The sequence below is a fragment of the Siniperca chuatsi genome, linkage group LG5, assembly GCF_020085105.1.
Source record: "Siniperca chuatsi isolate FFG_IHB_CAS linkage group LG5, ASM2008510v1, whole genome shotgun sequence".
Classification (NCBI taxonomy): Eukaryota; Metazoa; Chordata; class Actinopteri; order Centrarchiformes; family Sinipercidae; genus Siniperca; species Siniperca chuatsi.
In genome coordinates, this window is record NC_058046.1 from 30,778,861 (window position 1) to 30,803,283 (window position 24,423).

A 24,423-nucleotide genomic window follows, 5' to 3' on the forward strand; every position below is an offset into this window, starting at 1 on the left:
CTTACATCGAAATATCTTAATGAAGGGATCTCTTTGTGGCCAGAATGAACAAGAGAATCAATTACAGTGAACAAAAACTCCATTCAATGTATATACAGTATGAGCATGTATTGTTTTGCAAAAATGTGAATCTATCCTTTAAAGGGATTATTAGAGATTTGAGGTGAGAACAGATGAACTTCCCCCCTTCAGCAGATGAGTGTGTAAAAAGCCTTGTAGTGTCTCTAGACTTTGCACATAAATCATTCTGCATGGTGACGCTCAAATAGCGAAGTGAAGTAACAATAAGCAAAACGCATTTTTGAGTGGAGGGTGACTAACTCTTTTTCACACAGCAAAATAAAAGGACAACCATCCAACGCAACGCAGAATTCAGAAACAACTGTTTAATCATATGAGCTTCAACGCTAATGTCAAATGTTTTGTCCAATTGATGCCTTACACCCCCCCAAATGTCAAATCCATATTAGTATATTGTATATATAGCATCAGTATAGAGCATATTGACTCCATAATACATTTATGTTTTTGTTTCTGTCATTAGACTGATCCACGATTCTTCCTTTTGTCGTTTTAACAAGTTCCAAGCTTTCATTTTGTTATAATCACAGAAAAATTCAAATTAAACTTAGGGAAGTCATCCCACTGAGGTATTAGTTCACAAAAATCAGCATTATGGTCTTAAATATTATTATGGATTGTATTTTATAGTAGAATTAATTTAAATATTTCAGCAACCAACTTCCAGCATTACATTCTCAGAGAAGAAAGAAATAACAGTACATTTTTCTTGTTTAATGATAACCCCTTCAAGTGGGAAAACAGCCCACCATAATAATAATCACCAAAAATATGTCATACGTCATTATTTTGACAGAAGAGATTACAACTCAATTATCACAAAATACATGAGAGAGACCAGTTAAAACCGCATGCCAACGTACAGTTAGAGAAACATCCATGTTTTTGTAAATGTGGATATTTTGCACATTTTGAGTTCTCCGAATCCTATTAAAAATTACAAGATCATCTGCAAATCATAAAACATGTACCTTACCCAAGTTAAAACAACAGATTATTCTGATCTGAGTTACCTTTAGTATCACAGAGATGGTAGTGCAGTTATTGTCAGGGAATATGAGATGAGTTAACTTCAGTTTTAGATAGTTAGAATGCATCTACATTCACTGGCGATGTAGTTATTATTATCATTATTATTATTGTTATTATTATACACTGTGTCCGGTTAATAGAGGATCTTCTTGGCAAAGTCCACAACATAATATGTTAAAAGCACAAAAGAGAGCATTCAGTAGAAAGAGACCAAATGTACAATGTCAAAACAACTTCATAGAAGGGAGGAACCAACAGGACAATAACCATGCCATGTGCCATTCGCTCCGTGTCTCTGACATCAATTTGAAAGAAAAGGCCAACAGCTTGCACGCATGTCCACACCTTCCCAGGGTGCATTTGACTAAATCCTCTGTTATGTCACTCCGTAGCTGCTTCAATATCCAAAATAAATCATTCTTCTTGCCACAGAAAAATAGACTGTATTACATTACCACTGGGAATCAACTTCATCACAGCATGCTCTCAAGGTAGGTCTATTTTAGAGACTTAGAATTACATGAGGCCCTTTGGCAGGGAGTGCGTACAATGGTACAAGTAACCATTGGTGTCAAACACTTTTTAACATATCACCAATGATGTGTTCACCAATGTTCATTCACTAACAAAGGTAGCCAACCCTATCTATCAGCCATCTTGTGAGATACATTCTAAAAAAAAACCCCAAAACAAATATGGAAACATTCCAGGACAAAGTTTTGTCTAAATGCAAGCACTCCTGTGCCTCTACCTGCAGGATGGGCTCTGCAGGTCATTGCCTCTGTCTGTATGATCTGACCTAAACCACCTCTGTCCCTCCTGGGATGAAGAATTTCAGGCTGAAATACTGAACTACTGGTCCTATGTTCCAAGGTGCAGAGTTTTGGTCCTCTTCAGGGTTAAATCAGCATCTCTGTTCTTCATCTAGGCCTCAGAGCTCAGATATATTGATTCGGGTTTCCCACCTCACTCTCCTTGTCTCTCTGCTCTTTAAGTGGCTCATTTCAACAGAGAGTGTCTGTGTTGAAGGAGAGCTGCACCTGCCAAACACACACACACACACCCATATATATAGGTTATCATGTGATAAGATGCTTCTTATAGGGTAAACGGTGACACATAAAGAAATAAGAATCAAGCAAACATGGCCAACAATTTTACATGTCAAAGTTAATCTACTAGTAGGGCTGAATGTTATGCAAAAAAAAAATTAAAATCACATTGCGATTATTTTGACACATATTGTGATTGTGATATGAGTCACAGTTTTAGTGGGATTGGTAATTTTTGCATTTCATTTTCACTGAAAAAAATATAAAAATGATGATGCGTTTTTTGCTGGGGTCTGTACCAAACAAGCATGTTCTCTGTCTGGAGAATATGATTTGTAGGCTGGGGCATCTCTGTAGCACCACAATGCTTAATTTATAATGGCATGTTGTGACACATTTTATATTTATCGAAAAATTGCAGCTCCTGCAATTTGGATATTGCACTTGGTGATTAATAGTGATTTCGATAATATTTCGATTAATTGTTATTTACTAGTATTTACTAGTCATTTTAGGACTACTCAGCATGTGAAAACAGTTGTATAATGTCTTCTGTGGCTCTGGAGCAGCTTTGTCAAGTCAGAGAAAACAACCCTGATGATGTCAAAGTCATGTCATCAGGGTTATCTGAGCTTGGGCTTAAAGACCACACATTTTTAACAGAAAGCATTACAAAATGTGTTAAAAATGGGGAGTGTGGAGTTTGACATACATGGGCGTTAAGCAGGCTGGGAGGGTCTAGCGAAAAGATGCTATCAACTTGCATTATGGGAAATGTAGGATCCACTGTTTTTGGAGCTTGACCCCATATTAGGAACTAAAAGTCAGGATCTCTCAGCCTCTGGCCAGCCAACACTGCTTACCTCCAATATGCCTGCCATCTCAACTTCTTTCAGTAATTGTATTTTGACTTCCATTCAACTTTTACAGTATTTCAGTTATTTCAAATGTTTCAAATGCAAATGTTCAGGACTGAGCACATTACATTTTCTTTTTTCTTCCGAAAATGTAGCCTTATCAACCGACCGAAATGTCATCCTGACAGTTTGGGGAAAATCTTATGCTATACTTTCACAAAAAATAGTTAACAACATCAGTTCAGCAGCTTTAAAATTCAGTATTGGCCTTTATAAACTCAAATCAGTCCAATGAGTTAATTAAAAATGTTAAAATAAATAAAAAATAAAAAACCCAGGTGTGAGTCACTCACCCTTTCCTCTTCAAAGCTGATGAGTCCTTCATCATCGTCGTTCTCCAGCTCCTCCGGCGCCTCGCTGATTAGAGCGTTGAGCTCTGTGTTGGTTGGCTGAGACTTCAACAGATTGAGGATGCGCTGCAGGGGGGACTGTCCACCACCCAGGGGCGACACCTCCTGCTGCTCCAGGTTGTCACTCTGCTTCTTGGCAAAGTTGACAAAAACCTGGGTAGGAAAAAAAGGTGATTTATTAAATTAATTCCATTTTTTCTTGTTGAAGTCCGGCATGTAGTTGACCCAAAAGGTTACATGTTGACTCACATTGTCCAGAGTGGTCTGACTGACAGAGTAGTCCTCGATGTCCAGCACCTCCACCACCTGCTCCATCTTACTGAAGACCTGAGCAAGGGAGATCCGCTCAGACTTCAACTGGTACTGGACCTTGGTGTGGTGACGCTCCTGCAAATATGATAACAGGTGGCTTAATGTCTGAAACAACTCAAAAAGGAGAAAATAATCGCTTTTACCGAACCTCGGTCTGTTCATTGCAGTTTGTAAAAAAATGCTCCTGGAAATATAAAATTAAATTAACACAATTAAAACATTTGGGGACGGTGTTTAAACATGGTTTTAACATATTGGGTTGGCTGTGTATAAACACTTGGGGAGATGTTAAACACACTTGAGGGTGTTTAAATAATTGAGGGTGAGATTTAAACAATTGGGGTGATATTTAAACACGTGTGGGGTTAATTTTGACTTTAATGTACTGTTTTGAACATAGTAACTATTCTTTTTATTTAACTATTATTAAACTAGCCACTTTTGATGATCTTTTTAGTAGGCCTAATACAATTCTTCTATAATTTGCTATTGTATGAAATTTGTCCATCCTTTGACATTTGCAAACATACTATTATTGTTTACAACTGTAAATAAAGTGAGTACAAGTGATCGACAGTGCGTTGAATTTTCTGGTTCCTTCACAGTCAGAGTTTATAAACCAACACACCCGTCTGTAATACTGGAGTAGTAATACTTTGTAGTAAGTGTTACACACATTTGAGATTTAAACTTTTTGAAGAGCGATTAGGGAGGCAGTGGGATGCAGCCAAGAGGAGGCTATGACAGCAGGCGTTCTGTCCTGCCTTCCAGTGTGGACATTCAGAACAGGTAGAAACACTTTAGTTTCAAGTATGCTGAGGCTTTAAGATGTTAAAAAGTTGAATTTTTGTCATGTCATCACGCCAGTGTTGACCGATGCTTCCATGCCATTGGCTGGAACTGCTAGGCTATTATTACATTCAAAGGAATGTAACAGCTGACCTATGTATACAGTTTTGTCATATGTGGTCATGTGACTTCTAACATGGCCTTTGCATTTGCTCAGGACTTGAGTTACGTTGAGGTACCTGTCTGCTGTTCTGACTTGCTGTGGACAGTCCACTATGGGCTGATGAATCTGTAGCTGATAAACTTTAGTATATACTTAAACATTATTCACTGAAGTGATAAATAATATAATTTCCTATTGCTCTATCAAACCCCTTTATACCATCTATTCTTTCCCTGTCTTCCATGGTTTTGCATGGCTGCATTTCAGGGTATGGAGAGCTGTAGTACAGTGCTATGAGGTATGAATAGAAAAAAGAAGTGATCTTACTAGGAATGTAACGATACTTTGTGAGAAAGTAAATTTACGATACAAATATGTGAAGATTAAAATTGGTGAGATGAAAAATGAATTGCGATACTATTTTTAAACAGCAGAGGGTGCAATCCACTTTTAACTTCATAGCTGTATCAAGGCGCAAAGATATGGCGGCCACAGGGAAAGATTTTGAAATTGAAGATGCACCATCCTTTTTCAAATCGGACGTGTGGCAGCATTCTGGCTTCCCTATTTCAGAAAATAAAAAAGGTGAGAAAATAACAGACAAGACAAGACAGTGTGCAAATATTGCAAGAAAATGATGAACTACACAAATGGCACAACCAACATGATGCAGAATGTAAAACGGCACCATAGTGAGAAGCTCCAGTCACCACAAAGAAAAAAGAATTACTAAAAGGCCAAACCACGCTGACATGGAGATTTACAACCCCTCTTGCCCAAACAAGTGCAACAGTCAAAGAGATTACCGGGTGCATTGGTGTTTTCATGGCACGAGATATGAGGCCGTTTTCTGTCAAATACTGCATTCCATCCCGCCCACACTTTAGTCAGTCTGTAATGCCAGTGCTTTACAAGGAAACAAAATCAAAGGTGGTTCAGACCCCCAGATCAATTACAATCAATTCCAGGGCTACCCAGAGTTATCTCACGATCGCAGCCCATGTGATCACCAGTGAGTGAGTGGGAAATGGTGAATTTTGTTCTTCCTTCTTTTCGAAACACACACTGGGGTCAACGTTGCTGAACTGTTGAAATTGGCTGTTAAGAAATTGGAGCTTAAAAGGGATAATTGTATGAACCCGGTAATGTGAATTGTATTGAAACATGAGTTGAGTGTATTGTTACATCCCTAAATCTTACCATATCAATATCCCCCTAAATCGCAGGAAAAGGTGTTGGGCTCTGTTTTGAACATGTTAAGACATTAAAAATGTATGTGTAAACATGCTTTTAACATCTTAAATCTGTATTAAGTGATTTTTTTGTCCACGTGGGGGCAAGGAAAACAAGCTGTACACACTACACTGATATATTATCATACTGTTAAAGTTCTTATGGCTAACTTAGCAAACAGTTGCCTACTTACACATCAAGCAGATCCACCAATATTCACTCTCCTTTTAGCTCTGGTTTGGTCTCAACTCCTGAACCAAAACAGTGAAGTTGTTGGCTGTAAAACCAAAACAATGAGCTTAAAGAGGCCAAAGAGCACTCTGGAGCTGAGAGCAACTACAGGATTGGTGATTCTCTAATGGTTTGTTACTTTGAGCGACACCTTTCGTATACAAGTACTCATATTGTTATTGTTAGTACTCAATTGTTAATATGAAAATATTGATTATAACTGCTTTAGGACACCAGATTTACCTTAGCCTGTAAAGATCTTCCGTGATATCACGCACTAGAAACTAAATGTTTGTAACCAAGTGGCTTGCAATATGTTTTCACTTTAACACATCAATAAATTAGTTATGTGTGAAATAAAAAAAAATCTTCTGTGTTCATTTCTGATCCCCACTGGATGGTCAGTCAAATTACTTTAAAATCCTGCACACATTTAATCACTTGTACTCATAAAGTGAATAAACATGATGGACAGTGTGCAGGACTTTTTGTTTCTTTCACAGTCAAGTTTATGATCCAATGCACCTGTCTATAAGACTTTCTGGAGTGCAAGAACTTTGTAGTCATCAGAAAAGAAAAAATACTGGGCACCACTGATCAAGGTGAGGGAAAATATTCATCAGTCCTCTACTTTTATCTGGTGCTCATTGAATTGACTGGTCCACAGGACAGAGGTAGCTGCAGTAATCTACCTTTAGCACGGCCTCAGGGAAGTTTCTGTTGAAGAATCGAACCACCTCCTTCACAATGGAGCTGCTCTTGGTCCTCACTGTGATCATGTAGCCATCCCCAAACCTGGAACATGATCATAGAAACATGATTGCTGAAATTTTGTTTTTTATTTAATTTTTTTTTATTGGGTATCCAGATCTAGCAACAACAACAACATGCAATAGTAGCATAAGTACCACACGACATGGAACAAAGAGTTGTCATGGGGTACTCAAGACATATATTGTATATACATTCTCATTTCCGGTTATTCCATATTTAAACAGTTAAAACACAAGCACAATGTTTGAAACAAATGCATTATAAAATTTTCAAAGCACAAGTGCTTTTGAGAGGATGCACACACCAAGGTTCCTGAGTTGAATTCAAATCGACCTTGCAGTCACAGGGTGTGTCTACTAGACCACTAGGCCATCAGGACAACACAGCTGTTTTTTGGATAGACCGCAGCAAAGCGGGGGGCCTTATAAACGCAAAAGTCTGTGACTAACTGAGTGAGTGAGTGATGAAGTTACACCATTGGTCGGTCGAGTGTTGGAGTTACACCATTGGCCGTTGCTCTTTCAAAATTAATAGGTGTGAATGTTAGTTACGTACCATAGCTCCAGATTCTGTGAGTGTAGTCACAGCCCTCTAAGACTATCGCTAGTGGGTTCATCCCTCAAAGCACTTTTAGTCCACACCCACTTACAATGTTGGCTCCACCTAGGCTACCAAAAACAGCTAGTTAAAGGAACCAGTGGGGCCAATGGCTTAGAAGGCTGTGCCAATACAGATATATGGTCCATGCCCCACTGGGTCCGTCTGGTACCCACACTCTCCCCATACTCTGCCAATGCGTCACAGCGCAATGGCACACCACAGTACATTATATACGCACAGATGGCACAGTACCTGATATTCACCATGAGGGAAGGAAACTGGAAAACAACATAAAACTTACTGCTGTGAGAAGTGGAGACAATGGTTATGCACTCTAACAGTCCAGCATAGAGCAGAGTAGAAGAGAAAATAGCTCTCCATGCACCAAGAGGAATGACTGAGAGCGCACAGTTAAAACAACCCAAATAACAATCACTCAGACAAAACACTCAATACAGAGTGAGTCATGTAAAAACAAGAGACAGGTTGAAATGAATGCAAGGTATTATTATTATTTATCCAAATGAATCGCATTTTTGAGAAGCTAAAAGTGCTCGAAAACTCTGATATGGGTCTTGCACATGGGTGTGGCAAAATGAATCACTAGCGGCCCCTGAAAAGCAGCCCCTGCGGCATGTTTCACCTAAATGTACGAATTTTAGGAGGCACATGTATCATGGCAAGATGTAAAAAAAAAGCCTCTTGGACCCATAACCTAAACCCAACAGGAAGTCAGACATTTTGAGTTGAATGTGCACTTTTATGGCATTTTTTGCCATTTACAGGCTCTGTACTTTAACAAACTCCTCCCAAAGAATTAATCGGATCAACCTCAGATTTTCACAGAGCAATCTAAAGACCTTTGTGATTAAAAGTTGTGCTAAGTGTGAGTTTTCATTGAAGGGCGTGTCCGTACCTAAATCAGAGCAGTGAAACCCAGCCAACCACTTCGAATGCAGCATTTTTATTATTACATCATTAAGTACTATTGTCCATCTCCTTGGATATTAGTGGCCATAGCCTTCTGGAATAAAATGATCTCTTTAACTCTCGGGCAAATGTAACGTCCATAGGCTGCTGAGGACCAGCATCCCATAGCTTTCAGAGTGCATGCTGGAACCAAGGCAGCTGCACAGGTAGCCGCACCAATACGGAAGGAGTGCGAGGTGTACAGCTGAGAAGGAAGCCCACATCGATTGCAGAGGAGACGGGTGGGTTGTGAACCATGACCTTTCCTTTGTCGGTCAAGAAGAAGGGTTTGTCTGATCTTGCATGAGGACGCCATTGCAAGTACCAGGTCATAGAGGATAGAGGACAAAACGCAGTGTTAGTTTGAGATATGAGAACAGTTGACCCTTTACCCTCCCTGTCTGTTTAAAGCGGATGGAGTACATGTGAGCCTCTACAGAGATATCAGAAATGGAAAGATCATGCAAAGGATCGAAAAGTCTGAGCTAGTTGTGACGGCTGCATATGTTTCATATGTTCGATCACTTTCAGTGGGCCTTGGGTTTTCTCTGCAGAGAGAGGGACACCCAATTCATTAAAAACATCTTTCAGCGTGCTAATGCATTGATCTGGTTGGGACAAGGATAATCCACCACTAGGAAATCATCTAATAGGTGAAAAACGAATGGCAATTTGCAGTTGTTAAAGTGCTTCTGAAAGGGTATTAAAAATGCAGGGGCTACTACGACAACTGAAGGTTAATCTGACTGAAAAATACACTTTATTCCGCCATTTGATGCCAAAAAGGTGCCACTTTGATGGATGGAGTGGCATGACTTTGAAGGTGTCTGTTATATCAGCCTTCCCTAGCTATACTCCTTTCCCGGCTAACTTGATGAACTGAACTGCATTATCAACAGTTGCATCGAATAGGTAAAATGGTGTGAGAGGTATGAGGCTATACTTGCGGTGCATGAGGGGCAGACAAGGTTATAATCATGCACTTTTCTGAATATTTTTGAGATGCTATGCCGATGGGATTTATGCGAAATATGGAAAAAGTATGATCATCATACGGCTGGATCATGTAGCCCTTCGCAACTTCTTTAGCCAGTAACTTGTCCACTATTTCTGGTTCCTTCGCCGTCTTCCGCCCGAGGTCCCCAGCCTTCGCCGTCTGCCTCCAAAGGGTCCCAGCCTTCGCCGTCCTGGTCGTCTGCCTCCAAAGGGTCCCAGCTCCACCCGGGTCCAAGCTTCCGGTCGTCCGCCCGAGGTCCCCAGCTCCACCCTGGTCCAAGCTCCTGGTCGTCCGCCCGAGGCCTCCCAGCTCCACACCTGCCCAGGCTCCGACCCGTCACCCGGATCAGCCTGCTCCCCGTGGTGGAAGACGGCCACCACACCGGGGGGGGGGGGATTTCGGCCCTCAGGAGATGGCCGTGGAGGGGGGGGTACTGTCACAGATTCGCCAGGCCTCACCAGCCTGTAATCACCCACACCTGCTCCCAGTTACACTCCTGTTCTCCATTAGTCCCAATCACAGCCAGTACATAAGCACTCCACTCACTTCAGTATGTGTCCGACCACATTCACACATAGGACTCTACATGCCACTCAGCAATCTAACCCCAGCGCCTACTTTACCCCAGCGATCTTCCTCTCCAGCGACCTTCATTCTCCAGCGATCCCCTTCCTCAACGCTTCCCTCTCTCCATACCCACTCTCTCTGGCTGTATTCTAATAAAGTGCACTCGTGTTCATCTCTGTGTCCCCTGCCTGTCTGTACCGTAACAGAAACGTTTGCCATCACAAGTGAACGTCATCAGCCTGCTTATGCAAGAAGTGATCCGACTCAGGCCAGAGTCGCCCTGTGGGACCGACAGAGCGTCCTAAAACATGGAACTCAGGGGAGTTTCATCCAGAACCGATTGCTACCGAGTGCCCCATTGCTGTGGCAGTGCTTCTCCTCTCCTCTTCCCTCCAGGGCAATGCCCGCCCTGCTGAGCCAAAACTCAGGTGAAACAACAGATACTTTTCTGTGACATTGGGGTTTGATGCTTTACCTTAATAAGAAGAATTAGAAAACGTAGATAAAACATTTGGATCTCCCATCAACATAGGTATGATAGCTAAATTCAGGTTGTAATTCAGGTGATTAATAATTCCTACTAATAATCTCCCTTGACTTTCCAAAACGTCTCAGTTGCTGAATGGTGCCAAGTTTATTTCACTGGTAATTATTAAAATCTTACTTAATGGTTTCCTGCCTACACAAGCTAATACCGCTTGGCAAGTTAACCATTTACTGCATCATCTGTTGTCAAATGGTCATTCATTCATCCATTTATTAATTATTCATTGCCCATCATCGTCCACTAATTACAGAGTTGGCTCGCAATAGTTTGGGTAGCACTTTGTTTGGGTTGGAGATTTTGTGTGAATGGATGAATGAAAGGCAAATTGTAAAGTGCTTTTAGTCATATTTTTAGGTTTTGCCCAATATTAAAGACATTCTGGGAAGAAAATAATTACAGAAATTTAAAAATAAAGTCTCTTATTTTTGATGTAGGATTTGTATTACTTATTAGAAATTTTGTGTAAGAAAGACATAACTACATAAAATTCTAAGGATTTCTGCTCTGAAACGTGTAACTAAATTATGGTTACAGAAATCCACAAGATGTCCATGCATCCACAACTAGAAAGAAATAATAGGGACTTTACAAGTACATGAAAGAAGATATAAAAAAATGTCATTATGAGAAAAAAAAACATATGTACCTGAATTTAAGATACTTATCTTGATATTTGTGTTTTCATAAAAGGTCATCTTGAACTTGCTTATATTGTTACAAATATGAACCTTTCAGTTTGTTTGATTTTTCAAGATGACAAAAACGTCAAGTATAACAAAAAATAAATCTGTTTAAAAGAATGCAGATTAGATCAGAGAAGGAAGGTGGATCTTTATGCTTCTTACCTGTTCTTGAGGTGTTGGATGCTGCCCAGGCATTTAAACCTGCCATTCACCATAATGCCCAGTCTGGTGCACAAAGCCTCACACTCCTCCATGCTGCAGAGGACAGCATGTAATAATATATTAAGTGCACTATGGTTAAAAAGAAGTGAAAATAAGCCACAACAGTAAAGACTACTTGAGCAGAATCCCACTGCACGTGGGGACTGATGTGTCTCTCACCTGTGTGATGTCAGCACTACAGAGCGTCCAGTCTTGATTATGTCAAGGATTAAATTCCAGAGGAATCTGCGGGCCTTTGGGTCCATCCCAGTGGTTGGCTCATCCTAGAAAACCCCACAAATTACAGTTCAGAAGCTAATAGGTGGCTAGAAATTACAGTTTTTCCTGTTCTATTTCCTGTTGACCTTCTACCACGTACACATGAAATTGACAAGTATTTCCCAGAATCAAAACCCAAAATGAATATACACTAAAAGATCATTCCAGTTTATTACAACTTGGGTCTTATTTTTGTATTTCTCCATCTTTTCTATCAGTTATAATAACATTGTACTCACCAAAGTAATAGCTGAGATCTGGGAACACGGTGACATCACTAAAAACAAGTCAAACTTAGAGGTCAAGCCGAAAGTGAGTGCACCTGAAATGATGGGAATAATCCCTGCACAGGAAAACTGTTGCTGCGATGGATGTTTACAATGGATGGTTTGGGTAGTAATTTTACTGTTTGCCTTAATTTTCCTTTCCAAATATGTTTGACTAACCTTGGGGTTTGTTTCCAACCTGTTTGATCTTCTGACTGCTCAAGTTTCTTGACCCGTCAGACTTCCTTTTTTCCTAGATCTTTAACTTGGTGAGTACACTGTTATGTTCTAGAGTCCATCCAGGGCTGTTTTAGGCATAGTTAGACAGATAGCCATGGCCTTGATGCCCTCCTGAATATCGCATGCCCATCGGCCACCGTGGCCTTGGTGCCCCGCTCTCTGCCTGTTTTGTTTTTTTCTTTCCTCGGCCTGCCTCTCTGCCCTCTCCTGTCAAGTCTGCCCTGGCGACAGAATGTTACATGTACTTGATTGTAACAGTAACGTAATCAACACGTGTGGTGTGACCAATGAAAATGCAAGTGTGAAAGAGCTCTCATTTTGAAGCCGTACATCCTGCCCCGTACTGTGCAACTCTCAACAGAGATGAGAAGGAAGCGAGATGGCTGGAAAAAACGATGTGGTTAATTCAGAATGTTATTGATTAAATGTTATTAATGTTCTTAATTAATGTTATTGACTATTTCTCCATAGGGAACAATCCCATATATAAATCTGATATATGACAAAATATGTAAACTACATACGGTAAATATGTCTGTCTCATACATATACTGTATGTGTTTGGATTCAGGTAGGGCAGGTTTGGTTATTAGCAAAATATCAAAGATATTTATGAATATTAATAACATTATTACTATTTTCAAAATAATTAATATGGATTCATAATTACAGGTCACCACCCTCGGATCAGAGACCAATAACCAAACATGAAAAACATGACTAACAAACATCTCAATAGATGGCTGTCCACTTAGAAATGCTGATATTTAAAGTACTATCCTACATTAATAATGGTGGACAGTGAAGGGTGAATCTGAGCACTGACCGTCACAACCAGCTATTATTGCAACACATACACAAAATAACCACAGGCAACTGCGGTATACAAGTATAATAGAATTTATTTAACTATAGCACTGATTAATAAATCAATAACTTCAGCCAACAAACCACTATCATATACTCTAAACACAATAAGCATGAAACAATCAGCAAGCGTGTAAAGTGTGTGTGTGTGTGTGTGTGTGTGTGTGTGTGTGTGTGTGTGTGTGTGTGTGTGTGTGTGTGTGTGTGTGTGTGTGTGTGTGTGTGAGAAAATAGAGAGGATTATCCTGGATTATCCGGTGGAATCCTTTCAGGCTCGTATGTTGACTTCAATAACATTTTTTTCCGGAGCTGATGATGGAAGTAGCTAATGAGTGAGCCACCTTGCTTCCTTCTAATCTTTGTTGAGAGTTGCACATGCACATTACTGACCATCTTTGGTGACAGCAAAGATGCTCACCACAGCGACAGTGACCCTGAAGACGACGTGATAATAAAGGTAAGTAACTGAATACCCTATGCAAAGCAAGTTATAACAATACATTTACCAAGTACATTGATTCATTTCTAGTTTGTTAGTGACAAAAAAAAACTTTTCTAATATGAATTCCAAATAAATTATGTATGTATATGGATATTTAGTAGTGTTGTTGATGGATTCAGGTAAAAATCTTGACATTTTAGTGGAAGGTATTTCAATTCTACATATACGACTCTGCAGACTGTTCATATTTGTTAGCTACCGGACTGCAAGCCCCCCCCGGTGCTCCATTAAAACACTGACGGCATAGCACTGTCAGCGAGTGAGCTGCAGAGCCACAAAATATATAAAAACAACATTATTTCAGTTAATTAGGGTGCATCTGCACTTGTGGAGGGTCAGGATTCCTAGACTTCACCTTGAGTAGATTCTCTTTTGGATAGGAATGCTGAATCAGCATTCACACTAATAGCCCGACAAATAATACTGTAACTAGAATGCCCTTGTGCATTGCACATCAGGCACACTAAATTACAACTACACTAGCAATAGTGTGAATGCTGCTGAATCAGCATTCAAACTACATATAGTGAAAAACTTATACTGCAGACAAGTCACTAATGAACACTTGTATTTCAGTATCCCTGAACTAGAACGTGCTGTTTTTAACCAACTGTCTGCTTACCTCTCACAGTACAATCTCCTAGACCCCCACCAATATGGTTTCAAAGCAGGCCCCAACTGAGACTGCCACATCTCCAAGCACTTGTACTGTTGCACTGAACATGCTTTTAGCTATTTGTTTAAATGGGATACACTCCCAATTTTGGATCATATCTAGCTCTTGCACCTGTGTGGTTTTTATGGACTTTTGTAAGTCTCTTTGGACAATAGTGTCTGCCAAATGAAAGTAATGCAAAAAAATAAAAAATAATATGACAGCAGCAGTGAGCAATGCAAACAGAGTGGTCGATTTGTGTCTATTTCAGTGACATTTTGTAGGTGAACCACACCTCTAAAGTGCTGCTGTTTTGATGAAAAATTTTGTTCATGCTGAGGTTAACGAATTTATGTCTAAATCCTGTCTAGACCTTCCAGGAGTAGATCACAAAACAAAAGTTATTATTATGAGAATTATCATTAAACATTCTAATGAAAAGATCAATTCCCTCAGGGGTGCCAGTGGATGTCTGGCCTATGGCACCAAAATGACACAGAAATACTTGATTCCATCTCATTCCTTTGTGTCATCATGATTGGATTACTGTAACTCACTGTGTACAAGCTAAAGTAAATCATCAGTAGAAAAACAGCAGCTGGTCCACAACGCTGCAGCAAGGCTCCTAGGCACATCCAATCACAGAACTCACATCTCCCCAACTTTTAACCCCCTACTCTTCAGCCAGGTCACTGTGGTCTTCTGACCATGGCTTGCATTGTTAAAAACTAAAAACCAAGGGTGACAGAGCTTTTGCTGTTGTGGCCCCAAAGCTTTGGAACAACCTCTCTCTGGACATTACAGATGTAGCCGTCTAGAATTGCTGGCTGGTCTGTGACAGGGCCCATGCAGAACTTTAGCAGATCCTCACTGGGTCCCTGCTGGGTCCTTTGCTGTAATGAGATCCCCCCTTGATAACGTAGTGAACACAGCCCTGACTCATAATGTCCCTAAGCATGTGTGGAAACCAGTTGTGATGGTTTACCTATCCACCAGGAAGAGCAGTGATTATGAAAGCTGAAACGGTTTACTGTCATCAGAGTGCTGTGACCATTTTACTTCAAGTTTGCCCATTGCTGCTGGGCATTTTCATTGACCCAGTGCATCTGAAATCAGCTGTTCTTATCATATTTGATGTGTATGAGGCAGTGTGCTTCCCACAAAGAGCATACGTTTTTATGCATTAGCTAACATAAAATATAGGTTATTGTTCAAAGAGACATGCCTCTTGTCACTGATTTTGAATTCTTTTGTGTACCATGAAACCACCTAGAGATGCATTATTCAACCGAAAATGAAAGCAATATGAGTGGGAAATTAAACAGAGAAGTATGTTAGAGTGGCGCAGGACATGTATGAGAGCTGTAAGACCGTGGTGAGGTGTGCTGTAGGTGTGACAGAGGAGTTCAAGGTGGAGGTGGGTCTGCATCAAGGATCGGCTCTGAGCCCCTTCTTGTTTGCTCTGGTGATGGACAGGCTGATAGATGAGGTTAGAGAGGAATCTCCATGGACTATGATGTTTGCGGATGACATTGTGATTTGTAGTGAGAGCAGGGAGCAGGTGGAGGAAAATCTAGAGAGATGGAGGTCTGCTCTGGAAAACAGAGGAGTGAAGCTTAGCCGCAGTAAGACAGAATACATGTGCGTCAATGAGAGGGACCCAGGTGGAGGTTACAGGGAGCAGAGGTGAAGAAGGTGCAGGACTTTAAGTACTTAGGGTCAACGGTTCAGAGCAATGGAGACTGTGGAAAAGAGGTGAAGAGGCGAGTGCAAGCAGGTTGGAATGGGTGGAGAAAAGTGTCAGGTGTGTTGTGTGATAAAAGAGTATCAGCAAGAATGAAAGGAAAGGTGTTCAAGACGGTGGTGAGACCAGTGATGTACAGTTTAGAGACAGTGGCACTGAAGAAAAGACAAGAGGCAGAGCTGGAGGTAGCAGAGCTTAAGATGTTGAGGTTCTCTTTGGGAGTGACGAGGATGGACAGGATCAGGAATGAGTACATCAGAGGGACAGCTCATGTTACATGTTTTGGAGATAAAGTCAGAGAGGCCAGATTGAGGTGGTTTGGACATGTTCAGAGGAGAGACTGTGAATATATTGGTATAAGGATGCTGAGGTTGGAGCTGCCAGGCAGGAGGTCTAGAGGAAGACCAAAGAGGAGATTTATGGATGTAGTGAGAGAGGACATGAAGTTAATTGGTGTGAGTGAAGAGGATGCAGAGGACAGGGTTAGATGGAGGCACATGATTCGCTGTGGCGAAATGACAAAGGACTTTACTGCGGTTACTGTTTAAATGGTGGAATCGGTTGAAACATTGTGTTTATAAACATCTGCTGCTTATCTTGGCAGGTAAGAGAGCCCAAACACATCATTAGAATTACAATGTACCTTTTTGTTTGCTCTTAACGGGCCATCGGTGTGTCATTCAATCTCCCAGCCCTGACATTGTCAAAGATCGTCACACTGAATGTAAGGGCTTTTGTAACACTAAAAATTTGGTGTTATCTGTTAGGTACTATGAAGCCCAAACACAGCTCTTTCTCTTTCTTTTTTAAAACTTTATCTTGATATACCTGATGCAAACACAAACCCACTGAATGAAAATTCTACAAGTGTTTTGTGGATGGAGCATGCAAATCTATTTCACTGTCACTGTTAATACAGTGTAAATTCGAAATATAAAAACATGTTAATGTGATCCTCACTCAATAAATAAATGCTGGTAGATGTGAATATTTTGGGAAGCTCTCTTTTCTTTAGTTTGAATTTTTCAGAGAGAGAGAGTGTAGTTTATTTGAGGATTTTCAGTCAGGATTTAGAGTGCATCATAGCACAGAGACAGCACTGCATCAGACAATGGACTGGTCTCTGTACTTGTTGGATCTTAGTGCTGCATTCGACACCATTGACCATCACATCCTATTACAGAGACTGGAACATTCAATTGGCATTAAAGGAACCACATTAAGCTGGTTTAAATCCTATCTATCAGATCAATCTCAGTTTGTACATGTTAACGGTGAGTCCTCTTTGCACGCCGAAGTTAGTCACGGAGTTCCACAAGGTTCTGTGCTTGGACCGATTCCGACACCTTATATATGCTTCCTCTAGGCAATATTATTAGGAATCACTCCATAAACTTTCATTGTTATGCAGATGATACCCAGTCATATCTATCGATCAAGCCAGATGAAACTAATCAGTTAGCTAAACTTCAAGCATGCCTTAAGGACATAAAAACCTGGATGACCTGCAATTTTCTGATGTTAAACTCTGACAAAACTGAAGTTATTGTACTTGGCCCCAAACACCTCAGAGACACATTATCTAAAGACATAGTTGCTCTTGATGGCATTGCCCTGGCCTCCAGCACAACCGTAAGGAACCTCGGATTTATCTTTAAACAGAATTTATCCATTAACATGAAACAAACTTCAAGAACTGCCTTCTTTCACCTACGCAACATTGCAAAAATCAGGCACATCCTGTCTCAAAATGATGCCGAAAAACTAGAGCATGCATTTGTTACTAGGTTGGACTATTACATTTCCTTTTTATAAGCCTGCCCGTATAAGTCCCTTAAGAGTCTCCAGTTGATCCAGAGTGCTGCGGCACGTGTACTGACAAGAACTAGGAAATAGTTAAATATTAGCTTCTCTGCACGGGCTCCCTGTAAAATCCAGAATAGAATTTAAAATCCTTCTCCTCACTTACAAAGCTCTTAATGGTCAGGCACCATCATATCTTAAGGAGCTCATAATACCGTCATACCCGACTAGAACACTGCGCTCCCAGAATGCAGGGTTACTTGTGGTTCCTAGAGTCTCCAAAAGTAGAATGGGTGCCAGAGCCTTCAGTTATCAAGATCCTCTCCTGTGGAATCACATCCCAACTTAGGTTCGGGAGGCAGACACCATCTCCACATTTAAGAGTAGGCTTAAGACTTTCCTCTTTGATAAAGCTTATAGTAAGGGCTGGCTTGGGTGAGCCCTGAACCATTCCTTAGTTATGCTGCTATAGGCCTAGACTGCCGGGAGACTTCCCATGATGCACCTCTTTCCTCTCTCCTCCTCTCCCTCTGTATGCATTTTTATCTTATTACTGCATGTTACTAACTCGACATCTTCTCCCTCCCATAGTTCTGTGCTTTCTCGTTTCTTTCCTCTCTCCTTCTGTCTCTTTCAGCAGGTATTTCTGCCTCCAGAGCTCCAGAGACTGGTTCTGTGGTTTGGGCCACTTCCTATAGCTGTCATTCCTATTATTATTAACTTATTAATATTAATGTTACCATTACATTATTACTTTAAAAAAGATTCTCGGTGGTATTTGCATTGTGCTTCCCTCTCCCCTAAATCCTCTCTCTCTCTTATAACCTCTCTTTCTCTCTCTCTCTAAACCTCTCTATTGCTCTCTCTCTCTGTCTCTCTCTTTCTCAAAACCTAACATGGCCGCCCACCATTGAGTCTGGTTCTGTCCAAGGTTTCTGCCTGTTAAAAGGAAGTTTTGTCTTGCCACTGTCACCAAATGCTTGCTCAAGGTGGGATTTGTTGGGTCTCTGTAAATAATATTATAAAGAGTACGGTCTAGACCTGCTCTATAGGAAAAGTGCAATGAGATAACTTCTGTTATGAATTGGTGCTATATAAATAAAATTGAATTGAATTGAGAGGGAGACAGAGGGACAGAGCTTCCGCTGGTTCCAGGCTGATATACTGTAAATACTGTAACTGTATGCGTGTTATGGAAAATGTATTTTAAACTGCTTGACCAGTAGTACCAGACAGTGGAAGATACTGCATCTGACTGAGTTCTTCTGCACCCTGCTCTGGTAACTTTGGGTCCCCAGAAAACAGGAACCTGCGTTCAAGGTGATGCATTTGCAGTTTCTTGGTTCTATCAGTATATGTTGACAAATTATGGACCTCAGAGTTTGATGTGTGGATAACTGACTGTGGCTTTCCACCAACTGGGAGTTGGAACAAAAAGAAAAAGGTCAAAAGAGACATGATGAGATGTCTAAGAAAAATGGAAAGAAACACGCAGTGTTTACAGATGATTGGAAGGCTTATGCAAGTTGGTTAGAAGAAGCAGGATTAAGGGGCAAAAAAGGCAGGGACAGGAGTAACTGGTGTCTCTCAGTGCCTGAAATGTACAGGTCCTGACCTAGACTCGGCTCCGCAAAGACGCAGACAGCCACAGCCACAACAGCAGGAGAATCTACCTCCATATGACGCCAAACCAGGTCAGAGAGGTCCTGATCTGCAAGAAGAAACACAGCCAACAGTGCCGACTGCTCCACCATCAGACCAGACAACAGGCAGCTCCTACGTCCCAAGAGTGTCCCTTGTTGCAGCAGAAGAGGGCTTTGTGAATGCAATTGGCAAACTGGTGTCCTCTAAATGCACCAGACAAGGTACACCGTAAGACTAAAATATAATCTGGAGCCTGTCATTTAACCATGACTGTTTTCTTTCTTTGAGTTGGGTCTATTTTTTCAGAGGAGCTATGAGATCTAAGGTTGAAGAACACAGGTAATTAAAAGAATCAACCAAATTGCTGGTGTAGGAGGAATCAGGAAACACATTGCCAAGAGAATTGAACACTGTACAAAATTTAGAGGCACTATGCTCATTAAGGACGCATGTGTACTTAGAGTGGGATAAGACAGTACTAGCAGCTTCACAGTTAAAAACAATGCATAGGTGATCAGATACAAACACGTCCCTGACTTCCACAGATGGTATTCTCAGACCCAGACTAAAGACTAAGTCTAAGTCTATGTGGCCACGGGAATGAGTTTGGCCACGGGAATGAGTTTGGCCAGGCACATGTTGTTGAAAGTTAAAAGAGTTAGTGATATTTAAAAAATCAGCAGCAAGAGCATTAGAGGATTCATCAACATGAATATTAAAAACAAGACTGGATAAATACTCAGGGAGTTCCAACAAGAAGGAAAGAGCTGGTTTAGGGGGGCGATAAATAATAGGAAATATGACGGGGGGGGGGCACCAAGTTTAAACATGAGCACTTCTAAGCAGGAAAAATCATTGCTAGCTATGAGGTTACATTGTAAATGCTTCCAATATATAGTAACAAGGCAACCATCACGACCACAATCCCTAGGGCGGCTAAAGCAGTCATAATCTGGAGGGCACAATTCAGCAAGCTGACTGTAATCACCAGGACGTAACCAGGATTCTGTTAAAACATGAAATCTAAATTAGTAAAAGAGATAAATTATTAGTATTGCTGTGTCTGCTTTGTTTGAGAGACCTATGCGAAATTACCACAGGAATTTTAAAAGTAGCACTAGAAGGATCCGAGCTCTAGCTATAAACAGGAATAGAAATAGCAGCACGATGATCACTCTACAAAGGGAAGTTAGTGACAGCAGAGGATGCATGGCTGTTTTTAGTGGGCAGAGAAGAGAAAGAAGAGCGAGGGGGGGACACAGGTGATGTAAATAGTCAATTATGTGAAGAGGACAATACAGTGTGCTGCAGGTTAGCTGCCAGCATGCAACTTCCTGACTTGTTTGGGTGAAGAACAGCTCGTGTAAACAAGGAAGAGCGATCCCAGAATAAGTTAAAATTGTGAATAAAACCAATGTCATGGGTACTGCAGACAGACTGAAGCCAGGTATGAAGGCTGAGAATCCTGCTAAAACGGTCAATTCCATGACCCAGTGTCAGAATTGCACCCGATATGAAATAATGCTTTCCACTGCTGTTGAGCATGGCAAAGAGGAGGATAAAGTGCTTTTGTCAGCTCGGATTGCTGATGGGCAGTGTCATTGGTGCAGACATAGACTATAATTTTTGTGATAGTCATCGGGAGTGAAGCCAAAGGTCAAGGGAGCTTTTTGAGGATGTCGGGGGGTCGTAGCTCCGGGAAAGCAGTGTGTGACAGCATCCACGAAGCAGATATTCCTTACTATTAGTAACTATTAATAATAGTTACGCACTAACATGGTAGGAACTACCATATTAGTGCGCAATAGCCCGCATGCTGCCTGTTGCCGTAGCTCCGTCTCGTCGTCTTACTTTTTCCAACTTTTAGCTTTCCCTTTTCTTCCAAACTTAAGTAACTTGTGTGTAAGTATAATTTAAACTACACTCTTTTTACAAAACTGAGAGTAGAAAGTGTTTTGGTACTTTTTTTTCGCCGTGGAACGTCTTCTTCTGCTACTGCTGTTTGGCCGCATTGTTTACACCAGGGAACAGCTGATCGCGCTGAAGCCAAGCAGCATGGCGCCCAGGACAACCGATGTCGCCATTGAGATCTGGAGGAGGACACCCCAAGGATGCAGAGGAGGAACGAAGCGGCGAGGGAAGAGAGAGGGGTGCAGACAAAAGAGACTTAAGAATAAGAGATTTAAGCCGTGTCTGCCTTCTCTCGGAATGGGCGAATAAAATAGACGAGCTAACGGCGTTAGCCCGGAGTCAGACGGAGTTCCGTGAGTGTAGTTTATTGTGCTTCTCGGGGACATGGCTACACCAGGATATCCCAGACCATAACGTTTCCATCGACGGCTTTCAGACTGTTTGGGCCGACAGGGATCACACCGGGAGCGGTAAGCGGAAAGGCGGTGGGCTTGCTGTTCTGGTAACCCTGGTCATGTTACTATCAAGCAGAGTATCTGTAGCCCGGACACTGAACTGTTAGCTGTGGGAGTCTGGCCATAGTATCTGCTTTGTGAATTTTCACATGCCATTGTTGTGGCTGTTTACATCCCCCCCTCTGCTAACCCGGCATCGGCGTGCAACATCATTCACACCGCCATAGCACATCTCCAGACTCAACACCCGAGTGCACTCATATTAATCTCAGGTGACTTCAACCATGTCAGTGTTTCAACAACACTGACTAATTTCACCCAGTATGTGTGTTGTCCTACTAGAGAGGAGAGGACACTGGACCTGCTGTATGCTAACGTTAAGGATGCATACAGCTCTACAGCTGAAGGTGAAAATCAGGGAAGCCAAGGAGAAGTACAGGAGGAAGCTGGAGCGGAAACTCCAGCAGAACAACATGAGGGAGGTCTGGAGCGGCATGAAGAGCATCACTGGCTTCAGACTGACTGGCAGCAGAGGAGTTGTAGGCAGCGTGGACAGGGCCAACGAACTTAATCTGTTCTTTAACAGATTCGACACACCAGCTCCTGCTCATCCCCCCTCTAACTCAGCTGCTGTTGGCCCTCAAGCTCCTCTGAGTACTCTGTTCCCCCCTCCCCATCAGGCTAACGGCCCTCTTCTGACTAATGACTCCCCACCTCCCCCACCTGTAACCTCTGCTGTGTGCCTGACTGCTGACCAGGTGAGAGGACAGCTGATGAAACTCCACTCAAACAAGGCTGCTGGCCCCGATGGCGTTAGCCCCGGGGTGCTAAAAGCCTGTGCCCCCCAGCTATGTGGAGTCGTTCAACATGTCTTCAACCTGAGCCTGAGTCTCCAGAGGGTCCCTGTTCTGTGGAAGACATCTTGCCTCATTCCTGGTTGTGGATCTACGGAGGGCCAAGGCACCAGTGACCCCGGTTTCCATCCAGGGGTTCAGTGTGGACATTGTAGAGGACTACAAGTACCTGGGAGTACACTTAGACAATAAACTGGACTGGGCTAAGAACACTCAAGCTCTTTACAGGAAGGGCCAGAGCCGTCTCTATTTTCTGAGGAAGCTGAGGTCCTTCAACATCTGCCGGACAATGCTGAGGATGTTTTATGAGTCTGTGGTGGCCAGTGGTATCCTGTATGCTGTTGCATGCTGGGGCAGCAGGTTAAGGGTAGAGGATGCCAACAGACTCAACAAACTGATCCGTAAGGCCAGTGACATTGTGGGGGTGGAGCTGGACTCTCTGGCAGTGGTGTCAGAGAGGAGGATGCTGGCCAAACTACAATCTTGGACAGTGTCTCCCACCCACTCCATGACGTGCTGGTCAAGCAAAGGAGCACCTTCAGCGGAAGACTCATTCCCCCAAAAAGCACCACAGAGCGCCACAGGAAGTCATTCCTGCCTGTGGCCATCATACTCTTTAACTCCTCCCTCTAAGTGTTAGTCTGTATGACCCTAGGTGACTAAACTGGACATTGATCATTACATCTATGCAATACTTGAATAACTGTGCAACATACTCATGTGCAATATTTAGTTGTTTTTTTGGGTTTTTTTTCTATTTATTATTCATACCTCCATTACTGCTGCTGCAATACTACTTATTACTTATATTATTACATTGCATTTATACCGTATTATCATCATCAACCGGTAAACCCACTTGGTGCTTCACATTTATTTTATTTTATACTTATACCCACTTGGTACTTAATTTATTTTCTGACCTGTTTTTTATAGTTTTTATAGTTACTGTACTATATATTTTTTTGCTAGTACTTTCTCCTGTGTGCACTGACGTAAAGACGAGCTGCTGTAACAAAGAGTTTCCCTTCGGGGATCAATAAAGTATTTCTGATTCTGATTCTATGGAATCTCCAACTATCAGCGGAGTTGGGGGGATGAGAGGAGGCAGAGTGGATGATTGTGGAGACCGCAGTGCTCCATCAGCTGTCCGTGGCATAGTCGTGGGCTGAAACAGCTTCATGCTCCGGAGCACCTGTGATGATGGAGCCGAGCCACGGAAGAGTGGGATCATTGTCCAATACTGGAGTGGAGCACTCAGGGGAGTGAGATAGGATGGTCACATTACGATTGCTGCAGCCAGAGGAGCTGAGGACTGCAAGGTGTTTTGCCTGGGCCGAGGCGACAGTGGAGAACACCAGGATGAGCTTGTCATTTTTTCTGAGCTTGGCTTCCAGACAAGCAATACTTTTCTTCAGCTTTTAGACGGTAAGGTGGCAAGATCCACACTCAGCCATCACACTTGCAGTTAGTCCGTAAAAGCTAAAAGCTTAAAATCCAACAAAGTCATTTGGACTGAGGAAGCCGATAAATCTTTCTCCGACTTAAAAATACAGCTGCAAACAACACCCACATTGGGGTTGCCTAACTCAGTTAAGCCAATTACACAGACTGTTGAGTTTATACAGGGGGTGTAGCTCAAAGTGCTTTACAATAAAGTGAAGAAACAAGAGAATAAATAAAAACAGGCAAATTAAAACAAGAG

At 41.8% G+C, this 24,423-nt stretch overlaps 1 protein-coding gene across 8 annotated transcripts in view; it reads right to left on the minus strand.

Annotated features, from left to right (window-relative positions):
• Positions 1-366: 366 nt before the first annotated feature.
• abca2 (ATP-binding cassette, sub-family A (ABC1), member 2) overlaps positions 367-24,423 on the minus strand; it is a 239,527-nt gene continuing 215,470 nt past the window's right edge. For all 8 annotated transcript variants that reach the window (XM_044195602.1, XM_044195606.1, XM_044195604.1 and 5 more), the window contains 6 exons: positions 11,679-11,782; positions 11,460-11,552; positions 6,853-6,955; positions 3,682-3,819; positions 3,376-3,585; positions 367-2,153 (listed from right to left, as the gene is read on the minus strand). In XM_044195602.1, coding sequence (XP_044051537.1) covers positions 2,118-2,153; positions 3,376-3,585; positions 3,682-3,819; positions 6,853-6,955; positions 11,460-11,552; positions 11,679-11,782 — 684 coding nt within the window. In that variant the 3' untranslated portion in view covers positions 367-2,117. The remainder of the gene's footprint in view (positions 2,154-3,375; positions 3,586-3,681; positions 3,820-6,852; positions 6,956-11,459; positions 11,553-11,678; positions 11,783-24,423) is intronic.